Source organism: Dermacentor variabilis, chromosome 4 (assembly GCF_050947875.1).
Source record: "Dermacentor variabilis isolate Ectoservices chromosome 4, ASM5094787v1, whole genome shotgun sequence".
Lineage (NCBI taxonomy): Eukaryota > Metazoa > Arthropoda > Arachnida > Ixodida > Ixodidae > Dermacentor > Dermacentor variabilis.
In genome coordinates this window covers 82,658,529-82,672,003 of record NC_134571.1, presented here as the reverse complement: position 1 = coordinate 82,672,003, position 13,475 = coordinate 82,658,529, and the positions used below count along the sequence as shown (strand labels likewise).

General features: G+C 47.0%; 1 protein-coding gene across 1 annotated transcript in view; it reads left to right on the top strand.

Annotated features, from left to right (window-relative positions):
• Positions 1-13,475, top strand: part of LOC142578260 (transient receptor potential-gamma protein-like) — a 46,513-nt gene that overhangs the window by 19,476 nt on the left and 13,562 nt on the right. The window contains exons 4-10 of the mRNA XM_075687662.1: positions 4,512-4,856; positions 6,177-6,347; positions 7,085-7,319; positions 9,767-9,919; positions 12,086-12,225; positions 12,361-12,476; positions 13,197-13,466. Coding sequence (XP_075543777.1) covers positions 4,512-4,856; positions 6,177-6,347; positions 7,085-7,319; positions 9,767-9,919; positions 12,086-12,225; positions 12,361-12,476; positions 13,197-13,466 — 1,430 coding nt within the window. The remainder of the gene's footprint in view (positions 1-4,511; positions 4,857-6,176; positions 6,348-7,084; positions 7,320-9,766; positions 9,920-12,085; positions 12,226-12,360; positions 12,477-13,196; positions 13,467-13,475) is intronic.

Sequence of the window (13,475 nt, the reverse complement as noted above, 5' to 3'; positions counted from 1 at the left end):
TGTTAACTGTGCAGCGTGTTAACGCTTTGGCAGAATTATGCTGAGTTGACGTTCCACGCTAATGCCCACAAGTTAAAGGGACACTAAGGCGAAACAATAAATCAGTTTAGACTAATGACGCATTGTTTGAGAACCCTACAGGCACTCTTTTAAAAAATATAGTTTGATTATTAGATGACGAAATGAAGGTCCAAGTATCAGTATTTGAATTTCGCGCCGAAACCCCAGCGCCGTTACGTCAGCGTGACGTCAGGGACTCCAAAGTATTTTTTCGCATTTGGGCCGCGTTGCCTGAATAAAGGTTCCCGAAACTTGCCATGTTTAAGATTTAGTTCCTTTAGAATATAATGTAGTCAATCTGTACCGCTATATATAATTAGTAGGCCCTAGAAGATGCCATCAACATCCGTGACCTCACAGCCCCCAGGTGCAGGAACTTAAGTAGGCTTTGCCACCCGTATTTCGTTCTTGCGCTTCCTCTGGCTTACCAAACGTCTTATTGTTGTAACAGTGGTGTTTTCGGTGTTGTAGAAGGGCAATTTACTGATGCAGAAGAAATCATTTTTCATTTTAGTGTCCCTTTAATCCGGCAAAAATCTGAAATACGTTTTACAGCGTTTTCCCCACAGTACAGCTACGTTGTGCGGAAAAGCGTGCACACGTATAGCGTTCAAATGACGTGGGAAATTGCGCAAGTGCTAAGTGTAAACAACAAGTCAGTATTTACTATACCTTGGGGAAGCCTTTAGGACGGAAAAGGGGTAGCCGGGATGCCACAACTCGAGCCTTGAATGATCAGTTGGTTGAGGTCACGCTCCAGCCTCGGCAGCCCCAACCCGCGGAATGCACTGGTTCCAGCTTCGATGCCCACACTGCCCCTTGGATACCCTGGAAATTATGCACCACCCGCTTTGCCATAATCTCAGGTGTCTTCTTTAGGCCTCCATTTGCCGAAATTGTATTTATTTTCGCATGCTAAACGATCTTACCGCAATACATATATATGTCGCAGTAAAGCTCACTAACGAAGGTCCGTCTTTATGGAACGCACATGACACCTTTGTCGTCATTCTTTACTTAAAGAATCAGAACGGTTTAGAATGGCGCAACCAGGACCTTCGAAGCCAAGCCAGTGGCACGGTATACGTTAAATGCTTTTCTTACACTGACTTGGTGGTGGTGTGAGGCACTTTCCGCCTTTCCGCCTGTTGATGCGAGAGCATCAAATGGCTCATTGAGCGAAAAATCCGGCGTCTATCCTCTGTAGCAGCGTAACACAGGGTAAATTCCCATTGGCTGCGACACCACATCACGAGCGTGCTCCGAGGGAGCAGACTGGGCGAAAGGGAACATCTGCTGCCACATTAGCGCGCCAGGTGTTGTGTGCAAGGTTCCTAAATAAAACAAGTTGTTTCATCTAGGGACCTTAGTTACGTGAGGGGACAGAGTATCACCGCCATGGTACGTCACCCTCGTTCTCGGAATCCTGTTTTATCTGTGCGTTCTTTGTCGGAGCAAGCTCTCACCTGTGTTGCATACCCCCCTTAGTAAATGTAGTAGTGGTTTTGCAACAGATTCGCTAAATTAATTAACGCTAATACGCCCTGATTAACACCAAAAATGGTGCGTTCGATTCCCACAAACGGTCGAGGTTTCTATCGCCTTAATTAACTCTATGTGAATTAACTCTGGCTAATTGACTTCCCCTTAGTTAACACCAATGGTCGTGGGCTCGAGTGCCGTAACGAACTCGACTATTTCTTTTACATTCAGACGCTCAGACCGCGCAGTAAGATCGTCGACCCGCGTTCTACAACAGTGGAGCTCATTATGCTTCCACGGCAGTGCAATTCCCGACTCCTGCTCCACGACGCCCGGCCGCTGTCTTCAGCAGCTGCTTTTCGTTGCCTTCTCTGTCGCTCCTATACAGCGCGGCGCGGATTGTCTCGCACGAGACAAAGAGAAGCGCTGAACGAAGCGTTCTTCTGCCCCAGGGAGAGGCCACATTCATAAGTTCACTTGTACGCAGAATATATTGACTGTAACGGCGTCGATATGGCGTAAGGCATGTGCTGCCTGGGCACTGTTGGAGCGCGCCAGGGAACAAGATAAAGAGCGTGGAATTTGCTGAGCTGGCGCCGTTCGGCTGCGCCGGCTGAAGGGCTTTCTAATTATGCCTTTGCTGATGACCTTTCGACGTGCTGCCTGAATGCCTTCCGCCTGCCCCCCTTCTTTATTTAAATCTTTCTCACCCCTGTTCCTCGTTTTAATAAGCGAAACTTGGTTTTATAAGGCTCCGCGAGCTATTCACGAAGTTCATGTAGGTCAGCACATTTGGTTGGCGCTTCGTGAACCCTTCGTTCTTGCCGACATGCGAAGCAGTAATTTCTAGCCTGATGCTGCACCCCGTGCTCGCGGATGCCTGCCTACGCTTGTGTAATTGTTCTGGCAACGCTGTCTGAACGTGGTGCACGTACATTGCGAATCCACTGCGTTACGTCATCCGAGGGCCGTTAAGTATTCGCGGTACTGAAAAAGGCAGGACGAGCTGCTCAGACGTATTTCAGCGACTGCCTTCTGGACTATCGAACGCTGAGCACGGTCTAATAATGGCCTCTGCAAATAGTCCGACATTTGTTTCCAATAGAGTACCGCGGACAGTAACGGAACGGTTCGTTATACGCGACCCCTCGCGCACCCTGCGAAAAGCGCGAGCCTCGCTATGCGAAAAAATGAGGGCATTGTTGGGACGAACACGCAGGCAGTTTCATCTGAAGAGTTGAGCTGACGAGATTAAAATCTTAGCACTTCGTTTCAACATTTGTCAACCCTAGCAGCAAAAGTCATACAATGTCAAATCGTAAAGGAACGAATAATTGGCTTCCTCCTGTTCTTCAGATACCTTCGCCATTATCGTTTAGTGACTGTCTGACGGGCCGCAGCCAACCGTGGCTGTTGTAAGAAAGATTGTCAAGACTCTTCAGCACACATGTGGCATGCGAAGCGGCTGCGGCGGTTGCATGTCTTACACTGGGCAAAAAAAGAGTCCATGTGAAGATACCCAAGAAACAGTCCGAACAGTTGCTTCTATACTTTTCAAACTTTTCGTTTTGCCCCTCTATATTGCACATCGCGGTGATGCTGTTTATTCAAGCGGAAGCAAACTTACCATGCTTTGTTGCTCTGATGAAACGCAGCTGTAGGGTTACAAAATTCGCCTTATGTATCGCCAGCAACGCACATGGACTATACGCCATGAAGTTACCAGTCAGAAGTTCTGGCGACGACACTAGCTGTCAGTACATTGTGTGGCGAGTTTTGCGTTTACGTCACCTTCACTCTTAGTATCAGACTGTTAAGAGTTACAGCAAGATCGGGTATAAGAGAAGAGCGTCGAAAGTAACTGTCGTGAAAAGGCGTTGTGCCTGAACTATTCTTTTGCACTTGCATTTGCTTTGTAGTCCTATATATAGCCTTATGACCTCGCGGGTATACATTGGGCACGCAACGCACCAATAGTCAGCGAGCATTGTTTTTATATCGCTCACTCCTAAATGAATATTTGTGCGCTTATTAGTGTCGGAATTTTGCATAGTGAAAATAGCATCGTCCGCTAGTGGCTGCAGCAAAGGCAACAACGGTGCTCCGAATTACGGTATCTCAGCACCCAAAGCCTTTGGCTGCTGCGCCAGTAGCCGTGCACGTCTGACGGCTGCTCACAGTTACGGAACTCTAAAATGTTTGTTTACTAAGGTTTTGGAGTGTACGGAACACAATAATGCGGTTCCTTAGAGCGTAAACCGTTATAGCGTAATTTTACATGCATGCTGTTGCTTTCGGAAATCGTCAGTCAGATGTGGCCTGGGACACAATCAGTCAAAGTCAGCAGCAGGATTGAGACATATTTAACTTGCGTTAAAAAAGAAGTAGGAAGAGAACGTGAGAAGGCGATGCTTTAGTGGAATGTGCGCGTCTCGTTTTCGTCATATACGTCCTTTTGGCGCTAGTTAAATATTAGAGTGTAAGATTGTGCGAGTTCGTTCATCTTCAGTGTAAAAGCAGCGCAATAATAGCTCCAACACAAGACAGAGAAGAAGACATGACAGGAGCCAAACTAATAACCGACTGGTTTATTGCCGACAGGAAATAATAAACACAAACAGTCCGTCTGCGCGCACACCTTCACGCTACTAGTATTCGCTGCATCTTTCGGGGAGGCTCATTTCAGTTGGTTAGTTCAGTGCCTGTCCCGCGCACTTCTGTCTTGCGCTGCCGTTATTCTTACGCCGCTTTTACTACGTAGTTAAATATGTCTCAATTCCGGAACACGCACAAACTGGCCCAAATTTTTTCTCCGGTTCAGCAGCAGAAGCGGTGTTACTTGCGGAACCTAATTTGCATCTTTTTAAACACTCACACGACGCCTCCCAGTTGTGTTCTTCTTTGTTCGTTTTTGTTTCTCTCACTTGGAACTAACATCAAGCCCACGGCACGCTCGATCCCACGCGCAGAGCTGGGAGGCCATCGACCACGAGACGGCCGCCTTCACGCCGGACATGACGCCGCTGATCCTGGCGGCCCACCGGGACAACTACGAGATCCTCAAGATCCTGCTGGACCGCGGCTACAGCTTCCCCGCACCGCACGGCGTGCGCTGCAGCTGCGCCGACTGCGTGCGCGCCCGCTCCGAGGACTCGCTGCGCCACTCGCGCTCGCGCATCGACTCGTACCGCGCCCTCGCCTCGCCCTCGCTCATTGCCCTCTCCAGCAAGGACCCCATCCTGACCGCCTTCGAGCTGAGCGGCGAGCTGCGCCGGCTGGCCTGCCTGGAACACGAGTTCAAGAGCGAGTACCTGGTCAGTGCGCTCGATCGCTCCACCTTTGGCACCGATGCGCGCGTCGCCGATTTGTTGGCTCGCTCGCGCAGTGATCGCAATTCTTGTCTCAGCTATGTGCGCACTATGGCTCGTAGAACCCCAGAATTCATTTTATTTTATTTTATTTAAGCCATATCCAGTGTCCTCTATCAAATTGGACTGTTCCACCCACAGATTAAAAAGAAAGAAACATGTTAGGCCTTCTCGACTCCCGATGGTCTCAGATATATTCGAGACCTTCCAGAGAGCTATATCAAACTGCACTGTGAGTAATCTGCTGCTCTACTCACACAGTTAAGAATATACTTTTAAACCGCTTTGTTTCCGAAGTGTGGAAGCATCCAGAACTTCGAACTCGGCTGTAGCCATCCTCTTGTCGTGGTTAAGGATGCAACCTCCTGTGTCAAGCATTAAGGCATCTAGAAACTAAGTTCTTCATTAAAGTTGAGTTCTTCATTAAAAAAGTAATTCAGGCACGCTATAAACTGCGCGTTGTCCAGCACGCTGATCCTTTATAACAGTATCATTGCACTAATCTGTCCCTTTTGCTCAGTCCTTACACCCCAACTGGACAGCTGAAAAAATTGAGAGTTTTAGCATATCTGTTATTCCGGCACACACAGTGGCGTTTGCGTAATATCGCGTTACCGGACGCTGGTAGTGACATCGTGGGACACTTCCTCTGACTACAGTGCCTCGTAAACACGTTTTTTTGTGTTCCACGAGTGCTTTTTGTCGACAAAACAAAGCCATTTTAAAAGGCAACGTGTGCACGATTACACCATTGCCGAAAGTTTACCTCAGCAGCGAAGTAGAATACACTTGGTTTCAGTGATAATAGCAATGTGTCTGTCTGACTGCGCTCTGCACCACCTTGTGGCACAGAGCTCAACCTCAGCGGCAACGCCTCCGGTAATCCGGTAATTCTCAAATAGTAACAAGTTTGTGGGCAAACCAAAACTCTCCAATCGTGTTATACTATACCAGCTCGGACCGGAGACTATAAAAACAAAAAACACCCGCCATGGTTGCTCAGTGGCTATGATGTTAGGCTGCTGAGCACGAGGTCGCGGGATCGAATCACGGCCACGGCGGCCGCATATCGATGGGGGCGAAATGCGAAAACACCCGTGTACTTAGATTTAGGTGCACGGTAAAGAACCTCAAGTGGTCGAAATTTCCGGAGTCCTCCACTACGGCGTGCCTCATAATCAGAAAGTGGTTTTGGCACGTAAAACCCCGTAATTCAATTTGTTTTATTTTATAAAAACAAAAAAGGGGCGACTTTGGAACCTGCAGGAACTTCGCCGCAAGTGCCAGGACTTCGCCACCGCACTGCTGGACCACACGCGCACCTCGTACGAGCTCGAGGTGCTGCTCAACTACGACCCGACGGGCCCCGCCTTCGAGCACGGCGACCGCATGCACCTCACCCGCCTTAAGATGGCCATCCGGTTCAAGCAGAAAAAGGCGAGTCGCTGTTAAGACAAGCAATCTATTACGAGAAGAGCACAGCCTACTACAAACAGGCGCTACAAAATAGAAAAGACGTGAGTACAGACACACGAAAACACGCTTAATCGTGTAATTTTTGTTATTGTGTGGTTGGTCACCCATCCTGGTAACAGCGTCAGAGCGCAAGAAAAGACGCTGACTTACATGCATGCACTCAAACACAGTAATGCCCTAGAAAAAGGGAGATTCTTTCGTGTGTGTGTGTGTGTGCGTGTGCGTGTGTGCGCGTGTGTGCGTGTGTGCGTGTGCGTGTGTGTGTGTGCGTGTGCGTGTGTGTTTGTGTGACAGGTCACTGCAGCTTATACGTACGCGCGTCAATGCATTTCATTTCGGCATATATGTACACTTCAAACAAAACTGCACCTGCCGTAGAAGTCAAATCAGGAAGCTTGATTTGAGCAAAAAAAGATCAATTATCTCTGTATTTTACGCTACAGATCGTCTTTTTCTGTTATCATGTGGTTTCATGCCGAATCACTCAAACCGCCATTCCTTTCGATTATCTAAATCCCTAGATCGTGATCGCTAAATTCTCTTCACAGTTCTTTCTTCACAGTCGCACTTCTTTCTTACTTTCTTTTCCTATTTGTGTGCTTGACTGAGCCCACTTAAAGGATGCGCCTCAGCTTTTGCTCTAAACTGTGAACTGCGGCGACGTTATCTCCCTGATCGAACTTCCTTCCACGACGCAGTTCTGCGCGCACCCGAACGTGCAGCAGCTGCTGGCGTCCATCTGGTACGAGGGCCTGCCCGGGTTCCGGCGCAAGAACATCATCCTGCAGTCGCTGCAGATCCTCAAGATCGGCCTGCTCTTCCCCGTCTACTCGGTCGCCTACATCGTGGCGCCACACTCCAACTTTGGCCGTACACTCCGAAAGCCCTTCATCAAGTTCATCTGCCATTCGGCTTCATACGTCACCTTCCTGTGTGCGCAGTCTTTGTCCTGTTCTCTCCTTTTCTATTCCTTTCTCTTTTTCTTCCACTTCTTTCTTTCTTTTTTTCTTTTTTACGAGAGGTTGGGGAGAGTGAGCGCTGCAACCGCGAACAGAAATTCGCGGGGCACTTCTCAGACTTGGAGGTATATAATCCGAACTGGATAAATTTGCTGCGATCAGCAGGCAAGGTAAATATGCTTGGTAGCGAAGCTTCCACAGAAGCGCGTACGTTCAAAACATGGCGGTTCGTCAGCGGTTCATGGATCTTAGCGCCATCTGTACGAGGAGGGCACAGTTCCGACGGAAGAAAAAACAATGTGACGCCATATCCGTTAAAAACAGAAGTGACGTCATTTTGTTCTCATTGGCGCGAAATTTGTTTTGGTGGCCTGTCATTAGAGCTGTATATTTTTATATGCCCCGCCGTTCGACTTGATGAGCGTTTCGAGCTTTCGGCGGAAAGCGATGCAAGAAAAGGTCAGCCGTACGGTTGTCGAAATCACACCTCTGAACCGAACGTACTTTCTTTGGAGGCCGACGAAAGCTTTAGATCTAGAGTGCTCGTTCTATCGTCGGACGCCAAGCCGGTTGGCATGTGCAGTCGCACGAAAACAAGTAAGCAATTATCTGGTGGTCGTAACTCATTACTTTTGACTGAACAGGTTGAGAAGCGATGAAGTTGCCCACGTCACCAAATTCAGACAAACGTCGACAAGCAATAGAGCACAACGTGTTATGAGCGCGTAATGTAACAGGTGAACTTTACGAGCGCACCTTTCTGCATACTTCAAGAGATGCATTGCATTGCAAGTGATAGCAGCGTCAATGCCCCATCTATTTATTTACTGATAATCATAAAATAAAATAGAGTTGTCCCTTCTTTACTCGTCACGAATATATAAAATTGATAACAAATTTTATTTTCGTTGAATGAATCTGTGTCTCGCTTTAATTAAAAAACGGCTTTTTTTTTTCTTTCCTAGTGTTTGTTCCCTCCGAACATAGTCGCGCTTCAATCGCTGCTCCCGTAACCAGCCTTGCTGAAGTCTGTGACAATTTGTTCTGAACCGCTTTTGACCCGAAGCTTCGCGACCTATTTGGATCTACCTTGGAGCAGGCGTTTCCAACTACGCTGCAAAACGTGCTTGCGCATGCGTAAGAAGATAACGGAAGGGGTGAGGACACGTGGCCCACCAACTCTGGTGCCTTTATTTTTCTTCTTCGATATCTGCGCCACCCGTGTATCTTTGTTTAAGCTTCTGCATCGTGTAAGTACATGCCATGGTGGATCACAATGGCGTCGCGCTGCTGTGCACGACCACGGCGGCCGCCGTTTCGTGCGGGCGCAGTGCAAAAATACACTCGTGCACCACGCATTGGGTGTACGTTAAAGAACCCCGGACCATCAGAATTACTCCAGAGTGCCCCACTACGGCATGCCTCGTAATCATATCGTGGTTTCGGAACGTAAACCCGCAGAATTTAATTTTTAAGATCCCGGCCACGGTGGCCGCCATTTGGTAGGGGCGGAATGCAAAAACACGTGTCCATCGATGCACGTTAAAGAACCACAGGTGGTCGAAATTAGTCCACAGCCTTCCACCGGCGCCGCCCCTCGCAGCTCACTGTATAGTTTAAGAAAGTTACGGCACAATTTATTTTGAGTGCCATATAGGTGCTGGTGGTCCTTATGTTATCAGGATTTGTTAGCAGTGCAGCGATTCTGCCAGCATTCGCCCCACCCACCCACTGAGTGATATGGATCCGCCAAGAGTCATAACTAGCCTTAACAGACATTCTGTGATTCTAAAAGAAAATGAATAACGTATGTGCTTATGGCATCTCGCGATGCCTTTTAGGTTCAGCTGGTCGAGTGGTTTTCATTGTTTTCAAAATGATTGTCTCGGACGTTGTAGTAGACATGAATTATAAGGCACTGAAATGCTCTGACCTACTAAGGGGAAAAAGTAGGCCTTTTTTTCCATCGCAGGTTGAAACAAAAGGAATATATGCATCAGTTATGCTGCAGAAAGCATAGCGCAACTAACTCGACCATTAAGCGCCCTGTAGAGAGAAAAAATAAGTTCTGAACACAGCATAACACAACAGCGTACATTGAACAAACAGCATTGAGCCACTTATAAGTGAAGAAGGAGAAGTGACGATATTTCAGCAAATATCAAAGTTTCGCTTATCACCGATCCTCACATATGCTTGAGAACAGCCGGGGTTCTTTTTGATTTTGTTCTTCTTTCTCTGAAATGACAATTGCTGCCGAGTTTATATCGTGCCTTACGTCGTAATATTGTTGTTCTTCTTCTTTTATGGCGCGGAGTTCTGACAGGTGCAGTTAAATGCACCGTTGAAACTGGGTTACGTGACCGAATCTGAGCGTAAAGAACGACGTGGCAATGGATCTGCTCTTCCTTTTTTTTTCAGTTCTGCTGATGCTGGCATCGCAGCGCATTGAAACCGTCGTGGTTGAGTGGTTTGGAACAGACGAGATGAAACAGAAAGTGCGTAGTGACATCACGACCAAAAGAGGAGCGAGTCCTAGCATAGTAGAGTGGATTATTCTGGCCTGGGTAATCGGTGAGTCACAACTTCCATTAACGCGCTTCCATCTTTTCTACTTCATCTTTTTTTTTCAGCATCACATTTATGCATTCCGGAAAACAGAAAAGAATGGCTAATTAAGCGACACGCCCTGCATAACAAGTGTGATAGCTTTTCTAAATTCCCATACTCCACACTGCTCACATTTTAATAACATTCGTTTGCGCGCGGAACATGAAGCTGTCGAAAAGTTCCACTGAACACTATTTCCTAGCTCAGATAAGTGCATAAAAAAATTCCTGCATAAAACAAAAGCTTGGCTTACATTTACGAAGTTGTCATACGACGCTTTATGACTGTTACGAGTACTAGACGTCTTCCAGAAGCAACAAAGCCACAAAGGTGGCTCTGGCGCTGGGACGATATTTCCACAAATCTAGGGTTTTGAAACACACATAAGAAGACACTTGCTTACGGAACCCCACTGGCTCCGCTCTTGTATTCCCTAATCAATCTCTGTTTTTCTGGTTAAAGAGACACTAAAGGCTGACGCTAAGTGGATGTGGACTTTTTAAATTCCATTCTAGAAATCTCGCAGGGCTTGTTTTGTGCCAAGAAAACTCTTAGTTTACGAGAAAATTTCATCTGATACATTTCTCAAAATTCATATCTCCCGCCACCCAACCGGGGGAGTTGTGACATTGCACACGCCATCACCAGCCTTTGCTCCTGTCAGTAAGTAAAACGGCGCTCAACAGACGGCGGTACCGAGCCAAGACGGAGCAGTGTATTCGCCACTGCAGCTGCTTTTTGGACAAGCGGCGTACACCGTTCGGGCATCCCGCGGCATCACATAGGAGTTGAATTCTCTGCTACTTGCAGTTTGTGCGAGCTTCGCGAGCCAGCAAAACCAGCGCAGCACTACGCGATAACGAAACTACTGAAACGTGAAAGCGTCGGCGGCGCAGAGACAAGCGCAAACGAAACCTTTCGACCGCCCGCGTCGTTATCAATGGTAATATCAATTTCTTTTTTTTTATATATATAAATGAAATAGAACTGAAAAAGTAGCATTTCATTTTATAATACAATACAAGGATGTTTTTTTTTTGCAACGAGTAATTGAGTACTAGTGAGAGAACGTAGCTGAGGAGTGTTATCGTCATCGGGCAAGTGCTTGAATGTCCCGGGGGAGTCTCTAATGTCCTGCATTTACCTCAACTTCTCGATTATTAACGCTCGTTCACGATAATATTGACACCTTAGAGATTCTCGGGCACTAATCTATCACTTTAGGCTTACTTAGTATTTGCCTTTAGTGTCCCTTTAAGCCACGAGCCATTCTTTTCTGTATGGGCAATGCTGGAGATGGAACCCAAGACGACGATCAAAACGAGAACATGATGAAAGCAGGAGCCAATGTTTCGATAAATGGACTTGTCTTCGCTTCACATGTTGTCGCTTTGAAAAAGACAAGTCCACTTGTCGGAACGTTGGCTCCTGCTTTCATCTTGTGCTCGCTTTGCTCATCGTCTTTTCTATATGAATTATTTAATTCATGCATGCATCAACGCTTCCCCCATCTAGTCATCGGCAAGACGCAGTATTTTTAAAACCTGCTGATGCTTGTGTCACACCGGTGGCGCAAACATGAAGGGGGGGGGGGGGGGGCTCAGCACCAAGTAAAAGTAAATTAAAAAGAGTTCAGTGACCCGTCGCCGCAACGTCCATGTGTAGTTTCTAGGCTCCGTTTTTTTTTTTTTTTCGAGCCCTAAGAACAAGAAGATAAACTTGAAGGTCCATAATTCAAGTTTAACAGAACCTCTTAATTAATATTCCGCCGAAGGATTGACAAATTGAAAAATATATGAGTTTCTAATTTGTTCACAATTTGACAGACTCGTAAAATTATTCCGAAGACGCATTGATTTCATTACAACATTACAGAAAGTTATAATTCAAGACGTTTCGCGAACATGCAGATGCTTTTCGATTATCAGTTATTTTGCCAGCGTTCATTTTCAGAGTCTGCATTGTACTGAGATTGTTATTGCTGGACAGTTAAAAAAATGCATGATGATAGATTGTTGTTGCTGCGTGTAAAATATTTTCCGGCCGAAACCAAAACTAACAAAGGTTTTGGTTTCTACACATTCTCATCTTGTGTGTTTGTTTCTCTCTCTCCCTCTCTCTTCTTTTCAGGTTTGATATGGAGTGAAATGAAGCAGTTATGGGATCTAGGTCTCATAGAATACGTCGGTGACATGTGGAACATAATAGATTTTATAACAAATTCATTGTACGTCGCCACAGTGGCACTAAGAGTCATAGCCTATTTACAGGTAAGGCACCACTGTCCTTGGCTCGCCCCGCCTAAACGTACCTTCTGTGTCCGTATAAAATCGATCCTTTGTCACGTTAACCTGCTGCTGTCACGTTAACTCTGCCTTTTTCTTTCGTTCACTGCCTTCACCTAGGTTCAAAAAGAGATTGCTATGAACACTGGGACCGCGTACCTTCCCCGAGAAAAATGGGATGCCTGGGACCCCATCCTGATCGCCGAAGGCCTTTTCGCCACAGCCAATATCTTCAGGCACGACTGCTATTCCTGAACATACACGTAGGCCGCGAGAAACATATTGCTTCAGTGATAGCGGACCCCGAGGCACGCCAAGAACAAGCGGCGCTCGGTTCGCTGAACCAAGTGCTTATTGTATGTTATATCAAAGCGCATGCTTTTCTTTATTTAGTCTCTAATAGAAGTGATGCTCAATCACATTACCTGAGGCAACGCTCGAACTGCTGAGAAAAGTTGTATGAAATAACGCTAATGTCAGAAGAGCCAGCGTTGAGGAGAATGGTCCCCGCCATTTGTAACCTTCTTTCTTAACTGAGCCTAATATTTCGCCAATCTCTTCTTGCAAATACCTAGCAATCAACCGCAATGGCGCAGACCTGCTGTTCCGCGTTCCTTTATCTGACAACGCCCGAGGTCATTGCACAACTTTGTGGCTTACGGGGATTTCCATATTTGACGTATTGCAGATCTGTGGCTGCGTTACGCACCACGATTTTCTTGCACGATGGAACTAAATTTTCTCCAATTCCTCATGGTTTATTTTTCTTTGTTCACTTCTACCTTAAGCAATCTTTAGAAAAGCGTCGTGAGAAGGCTCGGCACAATATGCTAAAAAACAGGAAAAAAAACAGAAAAAATCTTGCTTCTTTCTTTTTTTTTTGTGCCAGCGATTCCGAACTGCTTGCTTGGCGAGGGCGCCTTTCGCCGAGTGTGACGTACCTGCTCTCTTTGCAGCTCCTTGAAACTGGTGTACATCTTCTCGGTGAACCCTCACCTGGGACCCCTGCAGATCTCCCTGGGCCGCATGGTCATCGACATCGTCAAGTTCTTTTTCGTGTACACCCTGGTGCTGTTCGCGTTCGCGTGCGGCATGAACCAGCTCCTCTGGTACTACGCGGACAGCGAGCGCCAGCTGTGCCACAGACTCAACCGCGACGGCGCGCCGGGTGCGCCCGCCGTCAAGAGCGACCACAGCGTCTGCTTCACCTGGAGGCGATTCGCAAAGTCAGTTTC